Consider the following 22,053-nt stretch of genomic DNA (forward strand, 5'->3'; position numbering starts at 1 on the left):
TTCAGTTCGTCAAAGAAGCAACAAGCATGTTGGATCTAGGTCAGTTCTCCCATGAGAAATTCGATCCTAAGAAGTGGGTGAACTTGGCATGTAAGTCTCGACATCTGCCGGACGCGCTGGACAATCACCTTGTGGTCCTGGAGATGAAGCTCCAGATGGCGTCTGAGGAGATCGCGGCCTCTCTCGAAGAGCATAGCGTTGCCGCCCTCCTATGTGTGCCTCGTACCACCCGTGACATTCCCCGACTCCTACACGTGCCACGTTCTCCGACTCACGCTTGTGAATTTGGTGATGAAGCTCCCGATCGCTGCTTCGCTCAAGGAGCAGAGCGCTGCCGCCCTCCTACGTGTGCCTTGTACTCCCGCGATGTTCTCTGACTCTGTGATGACGCAGTTTCCCTGCGAAACTCCTTGCCTGGACGCTTCAGAAGATCAAGAAGGTGCGTCCAATTAGGATTTCTTTGTTGATTTTCTTTTGATTTCATAGCTCAGAGTATATTAGAGCTGTTAAATGTTTCATTATGACTGTGCGCAATGGTTTGTATTATTGCCGCAATGGAAGTAAGGCTGTGGAATGAGGATGTAATTGTTTAGCATGTTGACACCAAGTAACGAGCTACTCAAAATGAAGGAGCCATTAAGTCCTATGAAATGCATAAAGATTCTGTCCAAGTTCATGCCCCAATAAACTTGCTAGATAAGCTAATATGTGGTACAAACCATCAAAGAGAGAAGTATCAGTGTGTTTGTTGGGGCGGTTCCGCCTCCGCTCCACCAAACACAACAATCCGCTGGAAAAAAAGCTCCAAACGCACCTTATCTAACACAACTTTTTCAAAGACCCTATTCACAGAATGGAGAAATAAAATAGTTTGAGAAATCCAGAATCCGGCTACACACGCTTCCCACCAATTCGTGGCGGTACCCGCACTGCTGTCTGTGGGAGCCGTACACTAAACCCGCACAAGATGGAATTCACAAGTCTCATAAAAAAAATGCACCGTAATGGATGTCTCCATAGGGATCTCAAACTTCGCAGGAAATGACAAACTAAATAGAAAAATCACACCACCAAATACCAAAAGTCAAGTCCTCTATACTCTATAGTATCCCATACGAAAAACAAGACAAAATCATGCAAGATAATTTTTTTGCCTGCTCACAAGATTGATAGGTTTTTCAAATGCACTAGATTTTCCAATTACCATGTATTTCAAATGTTGTCCCCTGGCCAATAACTGCTGGATAAGTTCAAGTTTCCTGGTAAAAGTATATCCCTCGACGTTGTGAGCAGCATCTACTTACCATTTCTATGGCATTTTCAGGAAACGCCAATCTCTCCTGCAAAATGGAATTAGAAATGCTATCTGCCAGATAATGAGTTCTAGTTACCTCTTTGAGTTCCTGCTCAAGTGCTGGGCCTTACTTTTTGCAAAGGGCTATACTTGCAATCTGAATCACCAACTATATTTCATGCAAACAGCAAAAACACACTCAAAATCTGAGTTTTAATAAGCCCACTAAGAAGCTACAGAAGTGCAAATACTTGTAGTTATCTATATGAACTGACCCTATTTCGGAATTCCAAATCCCTCCTCTTTACCGTGGAACGTATATATAGATTGGTTTCCATAATTGTCCAATCATAAAAAATGCATGTATAGTTTGCCACTCAAGCTCCATGAACTAAATGTATAAATGGCAGGGAGTGGGCAAATAGAATAAAGAGTCTTCCTACCTTATTATCAGTCTATGGATTTGAAATAGTAAATCTACAGGGACTCCTGATATGCGCAAGGGGCATATAATACCATCCTTGCATAGCCAAACCACCATCACCCCTTTTTTCAAAACTCAGCAAATGGCACTAATAAAGCACCGGCTCCAAACACAATTTGGCTTTGGGCAAACCACATCCAAAATGGGATGTCGAAAAAAAGAAGACGAAGAAGAAGAAAACATATGGTGATGATGGAGATAAGATTTATTTGTTACCTCAAAACAGATAAATAAAACCACTTCTCTTGGCAGCAGTGTCATTCAAGCATATAGAGTCCACCCTTTTAAATAAAAGAGAACAGGTAACCATCAATGACCCACATAAGAAGAAAGAACAACAGAAGCCGAGCTGCATAAAAAATTAAGTACAACCGACGCCTTAATCGATAGTAGGAGAAATACATTGATGAAGTTATACCTACCTGAACCCTTTTATCCTCCCATAATATTTGATGAAAGGGATATGGTATAGTCTCAAGTCTCAACAAAGCTGTGAGATAGCAAAGAAAATTTTCACCAATGACACACATTAACCGGAGTTTCCGAAAGAACAAGTTCATAAACTGTTTTTTTTTCCTTTAAAATAAAAGTCTACCTCAAATGTCAAAGCTCAGACATCTATCAACACAATCCCTTAATATTGGCGAACTGGACTTCTAGATGACCTCTTGTGACTACGTCTAAGAGGGGAACGCGACCTGCTTCGGTTACGGTATCGATCCTTGCTTCGGTCTCTTCCATTTCTGGACCGATCATCCCTACTACTTCTACCATTCCACTCTCGTGACCTCCGGTCACGTTCTCTATGTCGGTCCCGCTCTCGGTCTCTGTCTCGATCATGATACCTGTCCCTGTCCTGTGAATGACTCCTCTCAGTTTCCTTCTCCTTCTGTTTCCTCCGTTCTTCAGCTTCTTTCTCCCTTGCTAACCTTTCCTCTTCTCTTGCCTTCTCTTTGGCCTCCTGGAAATCATACATGAGAAGTCCTTATTCCCTGAAAATATACCAACCTGAAATTCATTCGTCGAAGGGGAAGCTCACCTTAAACTCAGCTATGAAATCCCGGACCATGCCATAACCAACATGCTGCTTCCCTGAAACATGAGACTGAGTCCTCTCTACAACATCATTAGCCACTAGAAAGGAACCACATATCTCACATAAAGCCATCTTCTTCTCCTGTGCAAGCATTAATACATTATTTTGAGGTTGTTGTGTCAAAACTGTCTTCTCTGCATTCAGTAGCTCCACCTGTGAAAGAAAAAAAAACAAGAATTATTAAAAAATTTCTACATATCACATCAAGACGAATAATTTTGGGAGTTCTGTACATCTCGGAATTGGGGACCAATGAAAATGAAACGTAATAATGAACTAGTGAGGAGAAAATCAAAGCATTAATGGAAAGGAAATAAATTCAAAACTTTAGAGAACAGGGGAGGGAGGAAAAAAAAAAGTGCGATGGGAAAAAACTACAATGCCAGCACCTTTCTCATAAGAGCTTCAGCTTCATCAACCTTTCCAGCTTCACCAAGAGCCTCAACTTGCTCCAGCAGGTTCTTTATTTTCTCTTCCAACACCGATAGCTGTTCAGACTTTTCAGCTGGCAATGGAGCAACAGGTGCAGGCTCCACCTCTTGAGCAAGGCGTTCGCGTCCACGTCTAACTTTTCTATCCAAGTCCATCACCTTCATAGGACCAGGAAGGCCATAAGAGTGTCAAAATTACAATCGTACACGACATACATCATCTAACAACTACACGACCTACCAATTTCTCACAAAACTGAGCAAGTTCAGCTTCAAATTTGGGGACATAAGCGTCATGCCTTGGAGACTTCTCAAAACTGACACCAAAATTTCATCATACAGCCAATTAGTAAAGGATAATAAAATAGAAAAGACCAACTACCCAATCTCATCCATGTAAGCACACATATGCACAAGAACAATATTTCTACGGACATATGAAGAACTCACTGCAAGATGCAATAAAGAATTTGTAAAATTTATGCCCCACAACATATTGGAGGACAACCAAATTTAGATAAGATAAACCAATGATGGAAGAGAATAAAAGCAATTAGTAAAGCATTACGTCAATAGGATACAAAGTCCTCCAGATAAGCAATGCTTAAAGGGGAGGTACACATATTTGCCAGTTCTGCCAATATGAGAACAATAGTATGTTCAAGTCCCCTTCAAAACTTACATAAGAACAAGTATTCCATGTGGGGAAAAAAACTAACCAAACTTGATGTCACACCAAGGACCATAAACCGATACATCACATTCACATGGACCATCTGAGATGGTATGCAGTAACAGAATATTTAAATTGTTATAGAAACATGAGAATTGCATAATAGACAGAGTCATTCAAAAATTTAATACTTACCTAAAACAGATGATACTAATAAAATATATAGACCTAAACCCCCAATCCTGGCAATCTATATCCCAACATTTTAGGTATTAATCTAAATATAATATTTTCGCATTGGAATTTCAATTTGCCTGAGAAGGAACATCATCAAGGCTATGCAACATATTCATGGTGCCTAAGCTACTATAAAGTTAGTGCCAGCCATAGGATGATGACTTATCTTCAGCATTGAAGACAGAAAATTTAAGGAAAAAGGTTTAGCACAGCAGTCCATGCAATGTCTGAAGATTTTTTAATGCGTCAAGGAGACATTCATGGGCACACCTCATGACAGAACCTCGGGCAAAAAGGTCATAAACAGCTTTAAGGAATGCAAATATGTTCTCCCCTTTCTGAAAGGATCTCGTCAGATATGTTTAGATCAGTTATTTCAACAAAAAAAATAGTAACAGCATAGCATGCCAATTGTATTACCCGAAATTAAGTTCCACCCTGTATCAGATTTATGGGATAGCTAACTTAAGAAAATAAATTGTGGGTCAGCGGCACTCTCATAATAGACACAGATCATACTCGTCAAAAGAGTCTAAGAAAGCCCCAATAGTTTAATAATGGAGAGCACATTCAACATGCACAACATGGAAACATACCTGATATAAAATACGCATTATGCATCATAAATTAACAACAATCCTATAAGCACATCCCTGATTAAACCTTTTAAAAAAACAGCATAGATACAAAGTCGAGCTTATTCGGTCACACCTTTCTTTCAACTTCTGGTCATGAATTCTTGGGCATGGACCTGGAACAAAACATACCACCCACCCACATAAGAGAAGGGAAAATTGGTAGTTTTAAATTTTCATATGTAAAATTCAATGCCTCAAAATACTAAATTTTCAAATATATAAGGTTCAACTTTCAATTGTTTCTCTTGCATTTTTTTTTCCTTAGTAACAAAACATCAATGAAAATTAGGTAATTCACACAAGAGTGCAGACATTGCAACGCACCTAGATCACTTCGAGTGTTCACAAAGAGGTCATGAGGACAAAACCGAACCATATAGAATCGACAAACCTCCCTATCTTCCCACGTGAGTTCCTTGTACCCCTTTCTCTCTTCCTCCGTCAAGTTACGAGCTAAATATTCACCAGTGAGTAAAAATATTTCAGTTATCCGACATTGAATAAATTACACACCGCGAATGCAAACATCAGAATAACATAAACGAAGCCGATTCTGAGAAAATCAGTAAATTCTGGCAAACAAATATTGATTATACGATTACAGGCATCAAATAAAATTCACCATAAAACACACATAAATAGGATTGAAATTAAGAGTCAGGAAGTTTACCAGATCCCATGAGTTCGTCTAGCAAAGCTCGCTGCGCGTCCATTGCTGAAAATGTAGAGCTCTAAAGTTTCAAGTATAAAATAAATACTATAATTCTTGCAAATATATAATAATTCCAGATAATTAGGCAGGAGTTGGAGCGAGCGGGGAGAGGCTAGGGTTCTAGGAGGATTGGCCGTTCAAGTGGATCGTTTGCGGTGAGTAGGGTTTGGTGCGGTTTTTGTCCCCTGGACAAAAGGAAGACGTAGATGAGAGAACCGGGGAGTCAAGCATGGATGGGTTACGGTGACGATAAATACTAAAGGGTTTGTTTGGAAGTTCTGAAATCTCATGTCCGTATGCGGATAGCTTGCCACTAAACTGGGCTGAGGATATTTCAGTCCCAATTTTAAATCCAAGCATTGGTAATTATTAATATATTTTTACAAAATTTTTTGAGTTCTACTATATTACTTGATGTTATTGTTCTCTAATTAAAATAAATTATTATGTTTTATTTTATTTTTTAAAAAAAATGCAAGGGCAGCTAGATTGGATTGTTGATGGGTCCAAATTATACAACGAGGATACATAGCAGAGTCTAAATATGCAAAATATATTCCAACCACAAAAACACACCTTCAAGTATTATCCTAATCTTGTAATTTTTTTGTGGCTATCCTGCAATTTTCTGTAGCATTACAAAAACTGTATAAACAAATCCAATGAGTTCATCTTCACTCTAATTCCTCCTCAACCATGAATGACACAGTAGACAAACTTGTAATCTTCCTAGCCAAGAGAGATGGCATTGACAAGCTAGTCAAGACCTTCCAATACGTCTCCAAGCTTGTCAACTGGCATACTGAGGCCACCAACCCAGAAATAGCTCAGAGATTCAAGAAATGGGAAGTTGCTTCTGGATTAAGTCGAAAAGCCTTTCGAACTGGCCGGTTTTTAACCGGATTCAACGCTCTACGAAGAAGCCCAGGCTCGACCAAAACGTTCCAGTTCCTATCTGTTCTTGCTAATGCAGGGGAAATGGTCTACTTCTTCTTTGACCATTTCCTTTGGCTAGCGAGGATTGAAACTTTGGACCCAAAATTGGCTAGAAGGATGAGCTTCATATCAGCATTTGGTGAGTCATTTGGTTATGTGTTTTTCATTATATCCGACTTTATTGCAATGAGAGAGGGAGTAGAAGCAGAGAGAAAGCTTATCAAGGCCAAAGAAGAAGGTCTGATTGATAAAGAGGGAGAGGATAGGAGGAGGCAGATTAGAGCGGATAGAGTGATGAGGATGATGGCAGTGGCAGCTAATGTTGCTGATTTGATTATTGGAATTGCAGATATTGAGCCTAATAGATTTTGTAACCATGCTGTTACTCTAGGCATCAGTGGTTTGGTCTCTGCATGGGCTGGTTGGTATAGAAATTGGCCCTCATGAAGTAATTATGGAATAGTGTTTGTGAACCGAAGTGTTGAAAAGTAATGGAAGAAACTTCAATCATCTTCTTGTGACAATGCTTTTGCTTTCTGGTTAGATTTTTATCTCTAGAGGGGTTAATTATTCAGCTTTTCTTCTTTCTTTTTTTATATGTATGCAGCTCATCTTATTTATACACTGTCGTTGTACGTAAAATCACGATGATTGGAAGACTGCCAGGGTCTCACAAGAATGGAATTCATTCAAAAAATCAATTTACACACATACAACCCCCCTCATAAAGTTACTATCTGCAGGATTCATTCGAACCCAGTATCGTAAGCAAAAATACACGAATGGATAACCAGCTGAGCCGAACAACTGCAAGTAAAAAATGTATTGTCCACTACTCGTCTTTACACCACTTTTTACTCAAATTGATATATTGTAATAATCGATCCAGAAATCCCGTATATCATGGGATATATGCAATGCAATCCCATTCGTCCACAAGTGGGCCGGAGGGGCAGGCCCATATTCTAAACAGTATCGGATATTGAGTGACAAAAGACTGGGAATGTTACGGGCCAAAGCGGCCCATTTGCAACTTTCTATTTAAGAAAATCAAGGTTAATCCAATCTGTGTAGGTCTGGCCCGATCACAAACCCAGCAAAAAAAGTAAAAACGACGTAATCGTGCGTGGGATTGTGGGAAGAAACGGTGAAGACAAGTTGACCCTGTAGCGATCTTGAATCTCCGACGCGACCGGAAAATCGGATCTTCCATAGTACTCGGATTTTCTGGCTGTAGTATAGCAGGTTCGTCGTTATTTTTCAATTCCGGATTCAAACGACCTTTGCTTTGAGTTTACTCGTCAACGCTTCACACAGACATTTTCTGTGAGTTACACCAACGAAAATGGCGTGAATTTTGATTATTTCCTGCTGTTTCTCGGTGACCAAACGTAGGGTTGTTCTGCAGATGAGATGGCGGAGGGTGGTATGAATTCGAAGTATGTTAAGCTGACAAAGGATCAAGTTGCGCCGTTGGAGGACATTCGTCCAGGAGAGCTCAATCAGCCCATCGAGGTTCCTCAGGTCTCCATCTCGAACTCGTTGTCTCTGATTTAACAATTTCTTCTTTGAATTTCACCGTTATACGAAGGGACGGATTTGTATTTTTTTTTGAAAGAAAATTTGTGACAAATTCCTGAACTTTATTGTAAATCGAATTAGTTGTTGGGATCTAATCCAAAAATTGGGCGTAATTGTACAGTTGGCTCTTCGGAAGTGCAATGAATGTGGCCAGGCTTTACCCGAAAACTTTGAGCCGCCCTCGAACGAGCCTTGGACAACTGGAATCTTCGGCTGCACTGAAGACACTGAGAGTTGTAAGCTGATGTCTACATAGCCTCAAACTTCTTAGCAAATTTTATTATATTATTATTTAAAATTTCATTAGCTGTTGCATGGTGTTGCTTCTTAGCTTTAACATAGATTAAAGATTTGACCCAGTGAATAAGGTTAAAGATTTAACAAACACTAGGGTAGCAATGAGCTTAGTGACGCCAGGAAGAAGAATTGTTCTCCACCTCCCTTTTTTTTTCTTTCGTTGGTGCAGTGATTTACAAATAAGAAAGAAATCTTGTTTCTGGAATTGAGTTCTTGGAAACAAAATATGATGTATTATTTGGGGCTCATATTACTTCTTAATCAAACTTTTGTGCTCTTACCAACTGCACTGTCGGGAGTATTGAGATTGTGAATGAAATTGTTCATCAGGAGATCTTGTGCCAAAGGATACTAACGATTGATCATCTTTGAGAAAGGAAGTGTGATAAATAGATGCTCTCTTTGCAACATTTTAGTTGTGTCATGGGTGACTGTGGGCAAAGTGAAGGAAAAGAAAGTTCAGCGCTTCCCCTTCAAGAAGTTCAGTGAAAAAGCTTTTGTTTTACTTCTCTTTCCAGTGATGTCTCCTGCTCCTTATTTTAATCAAAAAAAATAAATAAGATAAAAATTCATACCTTTTAACAGAACTATAAAAATTCATACCTTTTACTTCTCTTTCATAAACTTTAAGGTCGTGTTCAATCTCCTTTCAAGGAAGTCACTATAAATCCTTTGGCAATATTGAGAAAAAGTCTTATGATTCTCATTGATTTTAATTTTGAAACATTTCTATTGTTCTGGTCCATTGCGGTCTCCTTTCCTTAATTTTTCCCTTCTTGAATAGAAGTTTCTGCAAATAGTTATTTGTCTCTTTTGATTTTGCTAAACACCAGTTGCTGTGTTCTTCTAGGTGCTGACATTTTTCTATGTTAAGAGCATGGATAATGATGGTTCAGAATTCAAATTGTTATGAACCCTATATATCCACTTGACCACAACTTTTTCTGTTGTTATCGAGGTCAAGTGTGTTTTGCTTATCCCTTTATTCGGGTAAAAAAAAAAGATTTTATAAAACGAAAGGGAAATGTATTACCTTTTTCCATAAGAATAATGAAGGTTTTTCTAAAAGAAGGGTAAGGTTTAGAAAAACTGTGTTATTGGATGTTAGGTTTAACATGCATTGACGCATGCATTTAGATATATTTATTACAGTTCTTCTATAATATCGAAAGAAACCCAAAAACTGAGCACCCTGATGCTAAATATTTTTCATGGTTCTACTGTAATATTTTTCATCTTCATTCTTCTACATGCTTTGACTTAGTGACATATGAAATTCGTTAATACTAAATAGGAACTGATGGTATATTTCTTTTGGCTTTACATCGGTAATTCTTTTGTTGATATTTGACATATAACCAATCTATGTTTCCTTTTGTTGTCATTACTTATCAGCTAGTTGATGCTAACTTTCCTACTTTTTTCTTTTCGAATACTTTATATGACAGGCTGGACAGGATTATTTTGCCCCTGTGTTCTCTTTGGTCGTAATATTGAAAACTTGAGAGAAGACACCCCATGGACTACGCCATGCATTTGCCATGCTGTTTGTGTTGAAGGTGGCATTGCTCTGGCTGTAGCAACAGCAGTCTTCCATGGTATTGACCCAAGGACTTCGTTTCTCCTTTGTGAGGGCTTGTTATTTGCTTGGTGGATGTGTGGCATATACACTGGTCTTGTGAGGCAATCCTTACAAAGGAAATACCATCTCAAGGTAATAAGTAATAACCCTTCTCAAAAAAGTACGAACTAGGGACAGATCCCTTATTTCTCAAACACTAGTCAGTAAGCGGCAAGTGTTGAGTTGCTCTACATGCTGAACGGCAACCTAATACTGTAACTTTTTCTTTATTTAAAACATTACATTTTCATTTTGCAGATTATCATAGTATGCATGTCTTAGATTCCTGGTTTATTTTAAGAAGGATGTAATCTTTACTGCATGAAATAATACCTGTTATGTCAGCCCATGGCAAAATAGAGAAAATAAAAGAAAGAATGAACTTTACTCTTTTAGATTCTCATTGTTGTTGAAAAGACTTGTCTGAATCCAATGTGAAACTGAGAATCTGGAGGCTACATTATAATGCAGCTTGTGGGATTTATCATTTCTTTGTTTACTTGACATTGATGCAGGCATGCAGCTTTGTTGTCATCAGATATTTGGAACATTTTTGTCATTCATATTGTGTTGATGTTTCAAATAAATAATGTATCAAAGCTTATACATTTTAATGCTGTACTACGACCGGCTCCCAAAAGGAGGTGGCCACTCCGTTGATAGTCATATTGATTACTGATGGATACCTTAATCACTGCAGAACTCACCATGTGATCCATGCATGGTGCACTGCTGCATGCACTGGTGTGCCCTGTGCCAGGAGCACAGGGAGATGAAGGGGCGTCTATCAGATAATTTTGCCATGCCAATGACCGTTGTCAATCCTCCACCTGTTCAAGAAATGAAGTCTGCTTCCGAAGACCGGGATTCTGCTCCATCCACTGAACATGGCACCACTTTGGAGATGCAGGCTTTATAAACCAATACTCAATAATGTCATACACAAGTATTATTTATCATAACTGATTTTATTTCAAACAAGGTTTTGCAGTGATTTGTTGTACTCACGTTCCTCAGAGATTAGCTTTATACAAAACTTCATATTGTTTTTCCCTTGACACTTTTCCGCTCCCCGGATTTTTCCTTTGATTTATAGAGATGCCTCCGTCCTTGAGCTGGCCTTGGATATAGAACAATGGGCTATCTTGTTGCTACTATTGATTGCTTTATTACTGTTAGTGCGCTCCTTCATGCGGCCCTGTATATTTAATTTGTTTATCTGTGTAAAAAAATGTGTGATCGAGATACTGAAATGGTCTTATTTCATAATGCTACTTCTCTTCGGCATTGTAAGAGATCATCACAAATTTAAACCTTAAACCACCTAACCATTAATATTTAATAGTGTATATGAGAATCTAAAAGAATCACATAAAGGATAGTTTTATACGATAAAAATGATGGATAAAGAAATTCAAATAGTCATTACAAGGAGTCATACTCCTGCTATAACTCTTATCTAATTAGTTTCTATTATGTACCTCAGTTATTCTGTTACCTGTTCTGAAACTATTCAAATTCATATTTTGGATAATGGCTAGAGGGCTTGTTCGTTGTGGAGGTGGCTGTAGTGGAGTTGCGAATTCTTGCGGCTGCAATGGATGCGCGAAGCTTTTGGTGCTGTCTTATCCACCGGATGGAGATATATTTTATGGTGTTGATGATGTAAGAGGTCTAATGTACAAGGAAGATGACAATGTTGTTTTAGAGAATTACAGAAGGGAGCAGTCTTTCCGAGAAGTACAACGTAAAAGAAAGAAGAAATCCTCAGTCAAGGCTTGTTTTCAGTTTCTACAGCTTATATGGCGTATTAGATGATTCTTTCTTTCTTTATTTCTTTCTCTTTTAGGTTTAGTTGTTGTGGTTTAGTATCTTAATTCAACATTCGTTATATGTGATTGGCTGTATCAAAATTATTTTGTGAGTTTATGTTTTTGTTGTTTAAATGTGATAGTTGGTTGAGATGGCTTGTACAGTAATTCCTAACTCAAGCGGGGAGATTTTAAATTTCATAAATGTTTTCATTATCACAATTTACTAAATCTATAGTTAGATCGGTTCACGTTAATAAAAAAAATGTTACATGGGCTAAAGTTGCATTTTCCCCTCTTAAACTCTCGCAGTTTACCAGAAAAAGGCACTATCAATTACACTGTTATAAAAGCAAATTCCAACACAAACACTGAGAGAGCTTCGGAATGATTGCAGAGAAAACTACTACACACCCCAAGACAAGTCAATAGTGGATCCCACTTGTCCAATGAGTGGCATAAAGAATGTCACAAGAGAATAGTTGATAAGCTAAAAATAATAATAATATTAATATTATTTATTGCGGGACCAACCGACCTGTGTCATGCTCATGACTACCTTATTCATTATCATACCCTTACCGTATTTATTACAGTATTATACTCCTAATTCTAATACTGTCAGAGTTTCTAATCCCTTAATATAATTGATTCTCCATCCTCCATTATATATACACACAATATACAGTTATATACCAGTGTACTTCGACAGTTCAACTCACTCTTATTTCTGAAACCAATCATTGCATTCATGGCTAGAGGAGTAACTTCTTGTGATGAAGCTGGGGCAACTGCTGCTGGCGGAAACGTTTCTTCTTCGACTGCTTTGTTCGAGCCTACGAGTGATTTTCGAGAATCCAGCAAATCTTACATGGATTATGATGTGGGAGATGTGTTTTTTGGGACGGATGATCTTGCAGACACGAGAGATTTTCTTTACAAGGAGGATGTTATCGAGTCTTACAGAAGGGATAGAGCTTTGAAGTTGGTCAAGAGAAGAGACAAGAGATCTTCCTCAATCGCGGAGTGTTTTGAATTCCTGAAATTAATACTATGCATTAGATGAATATACTACCTAGTTGGTTTTTGGTAGAGGTAGCAGAAGCTGCGGTGGGATGGTCTGCCCAGCAAATTATCTAGTTTTATCCTATAATTACAGATATCATGTAGCTAGAATTTCATATCCATTGATTATGATTATTCCAAGCAATTGAAAAACAGAAAAGAATAAGTTTCCCCAGCCTTATCCAAAGGGAAGCAATTTTACATGTTATACAAAGATACTGTTCACGCCTACAATAAATCTGCAAAAGATTTCTTCGCGTTCAAACCAAGTGTAAGAAAGGAACACAATATAAATTGGTACAATTAGCAATGCTGGCAATTAGGAAAAGAATTCTCTCTAATGAAACAATCAGCAGTGACTTTCTGGATTTTGTCATTTGCATAAATATCAATATAATGGATTGTAATAGTCTCCTACAGACAATTTTCAACAAAAAGAAAAGAAACGAAGATGATTTTATCTTCCAATACCCGAACAGCTCATGCTAGATCTGTAAAATAGGATGGATATTTGGAGGAATGGAGGGAAAAAGGTTTTCTTCATGTCAAACAATGCTCAATTAGATCCATCTTCTGTATGTCAATCCTAATTCTGGCTGTTAACTATAGTAAGAGCCTGTAAAGGCCATTCAATAGAAGATTCCCCCCACCACATCAATTGAAAAACAGTCCTCAACCAATCCAATTTGACATCTTAGCAGAAGACGATTTTTCTGCAGAATAGATTTTGTAGGAATATGTGACCTAATAGTAGAGTTGCACCCCTAGAGATTATAAATTCAACTCCAAGGAAACAACCTCTCCATACAATTATGTGGGGGTAAGGTTTACATGCATCTTGTCTGTCCCTGATTCATCGACTTCCTTTTTATTGTTGTCGTTGTTGCAACTATTTTGGCTGTTTATGTCGCTTTGCATTTCAAGCAGCTTATGTTGTTCTTCCTCAATCTCTTGCATTTTCGCTTCTTTCACAGCTTTGGGCTTGTTGCTTGTAGATTGCTGATACATAATCCCACCAAACGTACAAATGAGAAGGCCAACGGTCCCCACGAGCGTGGAATGTTTGTCCCAAATAACCAGATTTATCACAACTGTAAGTAGCTTGTTCACTATACCAAGCACAGTAAATCCAGTCGCAGAAATTGCCCTCCGGCACGAGAACCCAAAGAAAGAGATTGCTAAACCAAATATACAAGATAAGGCTACAGGCAAAATTACCTGAAAAGAGTACCAATCTGACTCATCTGCAATATCATGCTTGATCTTATTGAATTCCCCCATAATAAGCAATTCCATAGGAAACAGGAGGAGGGCCTCAAGATTGTTATAAAGGACAAGACCCCATGTGTTCAAACCAATGGTCATAACCACGTGCTTAATGTAAACGAAATCAATTGACATGCTCGCAAGATAAGCCAAGGCCCAACTATAAGCCATAAAAGTGAACTGGTAGTCTGTTAAGACGTAAAGCACACTTCCCCCAAATATGGTAGCAAGAGATATCCATGTTTTCATCAATGGCCAGGGCTGGTGCAAGAAGAGGGATTCCCCTATTGCAACAAAGATTGGGACCGCTGAACGAAAGACAATGAAGGTATCAACATTGGCATGAAGCAGAAGCTCGCTGTTGGTGAAGAGAGAAAGGTAGAATATAACAGCCGCTGGTACAAACCGCCACATTGTCAGAAGGTCAAGCCGGTCATACTCTATGAACTTTAACCACCCAAAAATGAGAACACCTGCTGCACTTGTGAAATACTGTAGTGCGGTTAAGGCTCCAGGATAAGGAAATTTCATCACAGCCCATTTGTTAATTATGGAGAGCAAAGATGCTGAAATGCAGTATCCAGCAGCAACGCCATAGACCGAAGCTTGCTGGAGCAAGCCATTATACCATGTTGCTTGATTATCATTCGCGGAAGAAGAAAATTCTGGACTTTTATTGGTCTCACCAAGTTTAGGATTCTCCTCATCATTAGACATCTGAAATTGATTCAGACGATCCTTGTTAAATTGTCTGCAGATTATGGTCATACCAAATTTATATCTCAAGATGAAAAGTTCTAAAATATGACTTCAATCCAAAGAAAAAAAAAAAAAAAAAATACGCTGAGAGATCACAACTATGCAGCATAACTAGTCTAGAAGTTTAAAGAATCATATAGCTGACATAGAAACGCTCTGAAACTTACTTTCAATCCAAAGAAAAAAACACCAAACATCAAGAAATAGCAACCATTCAATATAAACCAGATGGGACTGCATACTTTCTATTTTTCCCATAAAACAACTAAGCAATTTAAGACGGGAAAAAAAAAGCAGAGATTTTTATATAGTTTCCTTTCTATTTTTGACTTGCCAATTGTTGAACAGCTCTACCTTCTCAGATAGCTCAATTGATTATACAGATCTTTAAACATAAGCACCAAAAAGATCTACTCCTGTTAGATCAACTATGATTCTCGTCCTGCTTAACAAAGAAGATTGATCAATACATTAAACTAGACTAATGTTGGTCCACTGATATGTTCAATTTCTCCAATATTATAATTCAATCATTATCACTAGTCATCTAAAATTTTATGTTCGCCATGTTTGAACCTCAAAAAGTACAATAGCTCATTCCAAATTTGCCACCACAATACACAAACAATTTCACCTGAAGCAGAAGGCAGAATCACGATCAATTTACACCATAGCCAGTAGCCACAAATGAACAAGTCACGTTACTTTACAAATTGCCATAACATATATTTCAAAAACACCAATGTCAAATGCAAGATAGGCTAATTATCCATAAAACCCGACCTTCGAGCTGTGATAAAATAGAAAATTCGTTTTATGGCCAATCTAGAACCAACCAAAGTGTTCATCTTCTTTCCTAATCCAATTTGCTAGATTTATCAGAACTAAGAAACTCCATCTGATTGTTTAAAATAGCCTCAAAATGACTATCCACTCAATCACAAATAATGGCTCCTTCACAATTAACTGAAATAAAAAACCAGAATTGTTCGTTCAATTCAATTGATTAATTTGATAAGTTTATTACATGTTGCTCGACACATGAAAGCAACAAAGACAAAGAACGGTCGCCGGCAAAACATCTTACTAAAATGCACAATTACCAGACACTCATCGCTTCTTTGCTAATACCAAAAAAAAAAAAAAAAGTCATTATGCCTTGAAGTTCCTCCTCTCTAAACAAAAGGGGGGAAATCATAAAGGTCAAGCCAACTGAACCAAACGGTTTAATTCAGCTGATTTGAGTGAAGGTTTTGAACAATTCAGCCTCAAAAAAATGACCAATCTCGCATTCAAAACGTCAATTTCGCTTTACTTTCCCACATTTTCTCGGGGAACCAAAATAAACTAGCCATCACAGACCGAAAATCAGCATTGGATCAGACATACAAAAATAGCAACAGAGAACAAACAGAAGTAATAGAGAGAATCACCGTAGCCAAAACCTTCCACAGAGAACTGCAATTGCTTCCGATTTCTTTTGATTCCGTCGATCTTGCTTAGTCTGATTGCATCAAAATTAGCAGAGCTGTAACCAGTTAAGCGAAGTGTTTTATACCTTCTTTCGTTCAAAAGCTTTCGGGTTTTAACGTTTTAGATCCAGCAGTACCCGGTGCCTGCAAACTTGGAAAAAAAATAAATAAAATAAATTCATTTTAAAGAAAGTAATATATTAATATAATAAGATGATGATTTTTTAAAAAAGGAAAAATATCAGAAACGTCAAATTTTTACCGGATTTCTATATGCGTCACATATTTATTTCCTTCATAGATGATTTCTATTTTTTTTTTTTTGAAAGATCATAGATGGTTTCTATATAAGCTCCTTTTATGGATGATTTAGTAATTGGAAAGTTTACAAATTTAAAATATTTAAAAATAAAGTTTGCTAGGTTTACATAGGGGTGATAAAACTCTATCTAATTTGGATGACCGAATTTGTTTAACCCTGATTAAACCAAGTTTTGACATAATTATATGTGTGAAATTTGCGTCCAAACACAAATCTTTTGTCAGATTTAAAATTGGGTCCGAGTCCAAACACATAAATCTTATTATATTTATTTGTCCGAACCCTAACCCGAATTATATTATTATCCGATTTATTTATTCAGATTTAAATCAATTTGGATTTGGTAAATTAAATACGTCTGAAATCCAATTTGGATTAGAGTCCGAACATATAAATATTTTCGTAAACACATGGTGTTGTCTAACCCGAAACTGATTTTTTGACACCCCTAGATTCACAAGTAATGACAAGTAAATTGTGCATATTAGGGGGAAAATGAGAATACCATTAAAAAGTTTATAGAGATAAAAAGAAAAAGGAAAATGTCAACTCAATTGTTTCAAATTGTAGGAAGTGTGGTGTTTTGTATGGCAAGATAAATTAATTTAAAATTCAATTCCATCAATTTTAATTTTTTTTTCGTGACATCCTATATGAGTGAATGTGATTGAATATTAAAGATTACCAACCATGTTTTAACTTAAATTTTTGTATAAATTGGCAAATTTAAAATTGTCACCACATTGAAGTTTCAAGTTTTTTTACAAGCATAAAAAAATTTCTAAATCCAAACGGGCCTCACTATTTAGAAAACACCGGATAGGCTCTCATCTTCTTCTATTCATAAGCCCACCCCGAACTGGGCCAATTCCGCCAGTCTCCACGGTCGAAACCTTTCTAGTTTCTATAGCTGTAAGAAAAGAAAAAAGCCCACCCAAAACCTCTCCGTATATATTGCGCGAGTACCTAGCGTATGTATTACGCGAGCGCGTCTCCAGTTCTCTCCTTGTGATCAAATATCTTAACCGCAGAAGATATTTAACAAAAAAATAAAGACAACGCACAAGTGAATGTCAGCGATAAGTATAATTTGACCAAGATAATGTCCTCTCCTTGTGATCAAATACCATATCGATTTGGGAGGTTATGAGTTTGATTTTCATCAAAAATAATACCTTTGTGATCACATGTTGAGCTTTGATCTAATTTACCCTATTCTTAGATAAGAAACTTTTGTGTACGTGAGTCTAATGACCCGAGTTTAAACTTATATCGGATGTCTAAAGAACAAATTTCGGAATTCATTAGGTGAAAATTGAGATATACAATGGCGTCTCAATGGGTACATATGGGCCCCCAGACCCAATGGGCCATTTTTGCAATATTACTACAAAGAATCAAAAGAAAATTCCAAATGAAATAATCAATGGAACTATCTTAACCGGCAGCAGCGCCCCGAGCCCACCTCTGGTCTCTGGTCAGTTTGGAACAACTTTACTCTCTGCAGTCTGTTCTGCTGTCCCCCATTGGGTCTCTGTTGCCACGTGATATTGGGTTAGGCTTTAAAAAATGAGCCCAATGTCTAAGGCCCAAACAGATTGGACTTATGTTTCATGCCTAATGATCCTAAATCTTATATTGGATTGTTTTATTGGCCAGGGCTCGGCCCACGATCTTTATCCAACCCCACATTTTTACCGGGTCGAGCAGCCCAGACACCATATTAGTTTTGCATCAATTAAGAATGTAATTGTTCTAGAAATGCCAAAGGGGTCATTGGTAACAAAAAATATATAAAATGAAAATATATTTTTGTTCCATTTTTTCTTGGATGCTATTCCAATAAAACTTTTAAAGTAATAAGAAATATATCCGGATAATTTCGGATTCGCTGTAAATCTAACTAAATTTGAAAAGTAACAATGACATACGGACAATTAGATATAAATATATAATCATAGAGTGAGACGATACAAATATTCCGAGTTTACGTAAGCTGAAGACTCATCGTTTGTCCTCATAAAAAGAATTAGACAAAGGAGAAATACAACGATCTTTCTAAGTATACGCAACTGTCAATTAATTTTGACAAATTTTAATGTCTAATAAGTCACGTGTCATATGCGAGTTTGCGACGGCTTCTAACTCCGTTCGCGCCAATTAAATTAAATTAACGGATTTTGTATAATTCATCAATTTTTAATCTTGAATTAATTTTAGGGTTAGATTTTTCTTTTGTGTAATTCAAAAAGTTTTATTACTTAAAATAAATACACATAATTATCAAAACAAAAAGTTTATTTGTTCATTTAAATTACATGGTCCTGCCCCAAAATTAGGAAAGCAAGGATTCTCTAATTGACATAAATGTGCAATCACCACCAAGAGATTTGATTTTCACAAAAATTTTATAAAAAAATATCTTACTCTAATTTTTATTTAATTAAATGCATTTACTAAATATTTTTTTAACATTAATCCATAATTTTTCAGTTAGGGTCATAGTCGTCCTCCTGTACTTTTATGATTTTGTGTCTTCTAGTGAAGGCAGAGTTGTCACCTACTCCTTTACTGCACAAACTCAACTCTCTCTCTTCATAAAAAGGCAGCGAAGGCGAGTGTTTCTTGTTGCGCATATCACCATTCACCATGGAGGAGAGAAGCAACAACAATCTCAGCAAAATCTGCAATATCTGCAACAAGAGCTTCGATAATGGCAAAGCCATGGGCGGCCATATGAGATCTCACATGGTCAAACATCCTCTTCCTCCCAAACCTAAGTTCTCGCTCTCCCAACCTAAATCCCCTCCTTCTTCTTCTTCCTCCATGCACTCTTACAGATCACAGAACCAACGTGAACTGATCTCCGCCGTCACTGATCATCACCGTCCTGCTGCAGTGATGATCAACAGCGGAGACATCGGGAGCGACGAGTCTCCAAGGAGTAGTAGCCGGATCACTCGGAGACGATCCAAACGACGCCGCAGAAGTATTGTTGAATCAGTCAGTACTAGAGTGGCTGTTCAATCGCCAGAGCGGGAGGATAGTTCGGATTCGGAAATTTGTTTGGTTGAGGAAGTAGCTTGGACTCTAGTCAGTCTGGCAAGGGGCACGTGGAGTACTAGAATGGAAGATCTAGTAGTTCATGAGAACGAGCTGGATGAGGATGAGGAGGATGACTTGCTAGTTGTGATTCAAGAGCGACCGCCGCGGACTCCTACTACTAAGAGAGGGAGTTACAGGTGCGAGACTTGCAAGAAGTGTTTTAGATCTTATCAGGCTCTCGGTGGACACAGGGCTAGCCACAAGAAGATGAAAGGGATTGTCATTAAGGACGACGTTCTGGAATCGGAATCGGAATCCGAGGAGGGAAGTGGAAGTGGAAGTGGAAGTGGTGCTGTTGCTGCTGCGGCTGTTGGTGGATACAAGTGTCCATTTTGTGACAAAGTGTTTGAGTCTGGTCAAGCACTTGGTGGGCACAAGAAAGTGCACTTCGCCTACTTACCTGTAGCCGCTGCACCCACGCCAGTAAGAAATTCTGCAAAATCTGGTGGGGAATTATTGGATCTTAATCGTCCAGCAGACGAATTGTCTGACGAGGAAGTTAGCATTGCGACCGCGATAGAGGCAGAAGAATCATATTGGTGAGCACCCAAGCAAGTGCTACAGGTAAGACCCAAGCAATGATATTTCTTTTGTAACCGAGAATAATACCATACAAACTTATTTTTTCGACATCCAATATCATGAATTTAAACTTGGGTCATCAGACAATGATACACATTGTGCTCCGCACAGAAAGTACTCCTTTTGTGATAGTAGTTTGTTTTGTTTAATTAAGTTGGAATTTCAATGGAGTTGTAAATACATTTGTGCTGCTCCAACCATTTGTAATGGTTGTTTGGATTAGCTTTTATTTAAACCACAGTGGTTGGTTGGTTTGTTTTTATCCATAATAGCCATTTTCATGTGGGATTTCTTCTTCCTAGTACTTATCTCCTTAGTTTGCTTTGTTGGTTGTTTTTGCATATATATTATTGCATGGTCAAACTAGCAACCATGGTTTCTTTGTGTTTTTAAGGATTTGGTAGTCCGCAATTTTTTAGAATCTACAGTTCATATATACGAGAAAAAAAATCAAACAAGTTTTTAAAATAGAAGAATAAAAATATGGTGTAATGTACCACACATCCAAAACCGTTAGATTTAAATTGTAAATTCTAAAAATTTTAAACGAATTGTGAAACTCCCATATGCCTTTCTAAAAGGGATTTTGAGTATAATTTCATTGGGAGTTCAATTCCTGGTTTTGGTGCTTATATGGTCAGTCTTTTAATTTCCAAACCTAACAGTTTTCCCTATTTTTTCTCAGTATGAAATATGTAGAGAGAGAAAGTCCATCAAGACCATACCCTTTTTGTTTGGATATGGGATTTTAGTTTTTTATCTGTCATAGTTTGTGTACACTTGGTGAAAGCAGTCAATAACAAATGCAAATATTCCTCATCTTCTTCATGATGACTAGATAATTAAGTTTATTCCTGGATATATATATATATGGACCAGGTTGATGATTTCAAGGTTTTAGCAGCAATATTGTTAATTTTCCATGGCTGCTTCAGTTTTGTGAGACTGATTTTGCAATTATTGTATGATTATCTTACTATATAAATATATATGTTATACTCGATTTGGGCTGATATTACTTTTGTGGGGATGAATTCAAAATATGAAAGGCAACTCCGCATCGTTATCTCCTAAGTTGATAACGCGTGTCCCCCTCCACACTCTCTTTCTTATTTATTTATTTATTTAGCATTATTAATCATCTCTTTTTTTCTTCTTTGTTTTGTTTGATTACGTCTTTTTGTTTGGTTAGATTTAGTGTCCTTTAAAAATTGAATCAATTTTTTTTTTCTAATCGTATTTATAACTTGATAGCCAATTTTTATGGTTTTTTTTCTCAAGTTGGTGAACTTGTACAAGGTTCATGTATATACAAATCGTAGTAATTAACACTTTATAGAGTTCAAGTTCGAAAAGTAATTCCATTATGGTTATGGAAGATTTTTGTTGTTGGGCTTCTGCTTTTTGGTTCTTAGGTTGTTTCTTGAGAATTTAATCAACCATAATGGCGTGGTTTTGTTTGGACCAACAAAATGTATTGGGGGATGTACTTTGTTAACGTGACTAGGTATTTTGATGATGTGATTGAGCGAACAAAATGTATTGATACAATGGTATAAATTTGTTGACTTGATTTTTGGTATAATAAAAATATGATCTCATATTGATTTTTGTGTAGTTATTAGTGTGTTTGATGTGGGGTCCCACAAGCAAGTCAATATGGGGGTCAAT

The 22,053-nt window shown here is 37.3% G+C and overlaps 4 protein-coding genes across 11 annotated transcripts; 2 read left to right on the top strand and 2 right to left on the bottom strand.

Moving 5' to 3' along the window:
• Positions 1–829: 829 nt before the first annotated feature.
• On the bottom strand, positions 830–5,566 carry LOC120003960 (luc7-like protein 3). Of its 5 annotated transcripts, none has more exons than XR_005469414.1 (10): positions 5,524–5,566; positions 5,178–5,306; positions 4,927–4,966; positions 3,547–3,622; positions 3,264–3,464; positions 2,818–3,027; positions 2,374–2,739; positions 2,201–2,268; positions 1,995–2,059; positions 830–1,463 (listed from the first exon to the last, which is right to left on the bottom strand). XR_005469414.1 is itself a non-coding variant. In XM_038853132.1 (8 exons), the coding sequence occupies exons 1-7, from the start codon at positions 5,564–5,566 to the stop codon at positions 2,413–2,415; spliced, it is 1,026 nt and encodes a 341-aa protein (XP_038709060.1). In that variant the 3' UTR covers positions 2,107–2,268; positions 2,374–2,412. The 5 variants fall into 5 exon arrangements, 2 of the variants coding, with proteins under 2 accessions (XP_038709060.1, XP_038709059.1); XR_005469413.1 differs by having other exon boundaries at positions 830–1,049; positions 1,205–1,463; positions 2,201–2,739; XR_005469412.1 differs by having other exon boundaries at positions 1,076–1,463; positions 2,201–2,739.
• Positions 5,567–6,142: 576 nt separating this feature from the next.
• Positions 6,143–7,039, top strand: LOC120004596 (peroxisomal membrane protein 11-4). The gene has a single exon (XM_038853963.1). It carries the CDS (start codon positions 6,262–6,264, stop codon positions 6,946–6,948), a length of 687 nt encoding a protein of 228 aa, XP_038709891.1. The 5' UTR covers positions 6,143–6,261; the 3' UTR covers positions 6,949–7,039.
• A 528-nt stretch (positions 7,040–7,567) lies between these two features.
• On the top strand, positions 7,568–11,060 carry LOC120003315 (cell number regulator 6-like). Of its 3 annotated transcripts, none has more exons than XM_038852251.1 (5): positions 7,568–7,827; positions 7,910–8,025; positions 8,204–8,318; positions 9,828–10,093; positions 10,701–11,060. In XM_038852251.1, exons 2-5 carry the CDS (start codon positions 7,915–7,917, stop codon positions 10,917–10,919), a joined length of 711 nt encoding a protein of 236 aa, XP_038708179.1. In that variant the 5' UTR covers positions 7,568–7,827; positions 7,910–7,914; the 3' UTR covers positions 10,920–11,060. The 3 variants fall into 3 exon arrangements, with proteins under 3 accessions (XP_038708179.1, XP_038708181.1, XP_038708180.1); XM_038852253.1 differs by having other exon boundaries at positions 7,568–7,746; positions 7,897–8,025; XM_038852252.1 differs by having other exon boundaries at positions 7,568–7,746.
• Positions 11,061–13,480: 2,420 nt separating this feature from the next.
• LOC120003426 (GDP-mannose transporter GONST3-like) lies at positions 13,481–16,497 on the bottom strand. Of its 2 annotated transcripts, none has more exons than XM_038852414.1 (2): positions 16,335–16,497; positions 13,481–14,859 (listed from the first exon to the last, which is right to left on the bottom strand). In XM_038852414.1, exon 2 carries the CDS (start codon positions 14,857–14,859, stop codon positions 13,687–13,689), a length of 1,173 nt encoding a protein of 390 aa, XP_038708342.1. In that variant the 5' UTR covers positions 16,335–16,497; the 3' UTR covers positions 13,481–13,686. The 2 variants fall into 2 exon arrangements, with proteins under 2 accessions (XP_038708342.1, XP_038708341.1); XM_038852413.1 differs by having other exon boundaries at positions 13,481–14,893.
• Between the last annotated feature and the right edge of the window lie 5,556 nt (positions 16,498–22,053).

The sequence above is a fragment of the Tripterygium wilfordii genome, chromosome 8, assembly GCF_013401445.1.
Source record: "Tripterygium wilfordii isolate XIE 37 chromosome 8, ASM1340144v1, whole genome shotgun sequence".
NCBI classification, from domain to species: Eukaryota; Viridiplantae; Streptophyta; class Magnoliopsida; order Celastrales; family Celastraceae; genus Tripterygium; species Tripterygium wilfordii.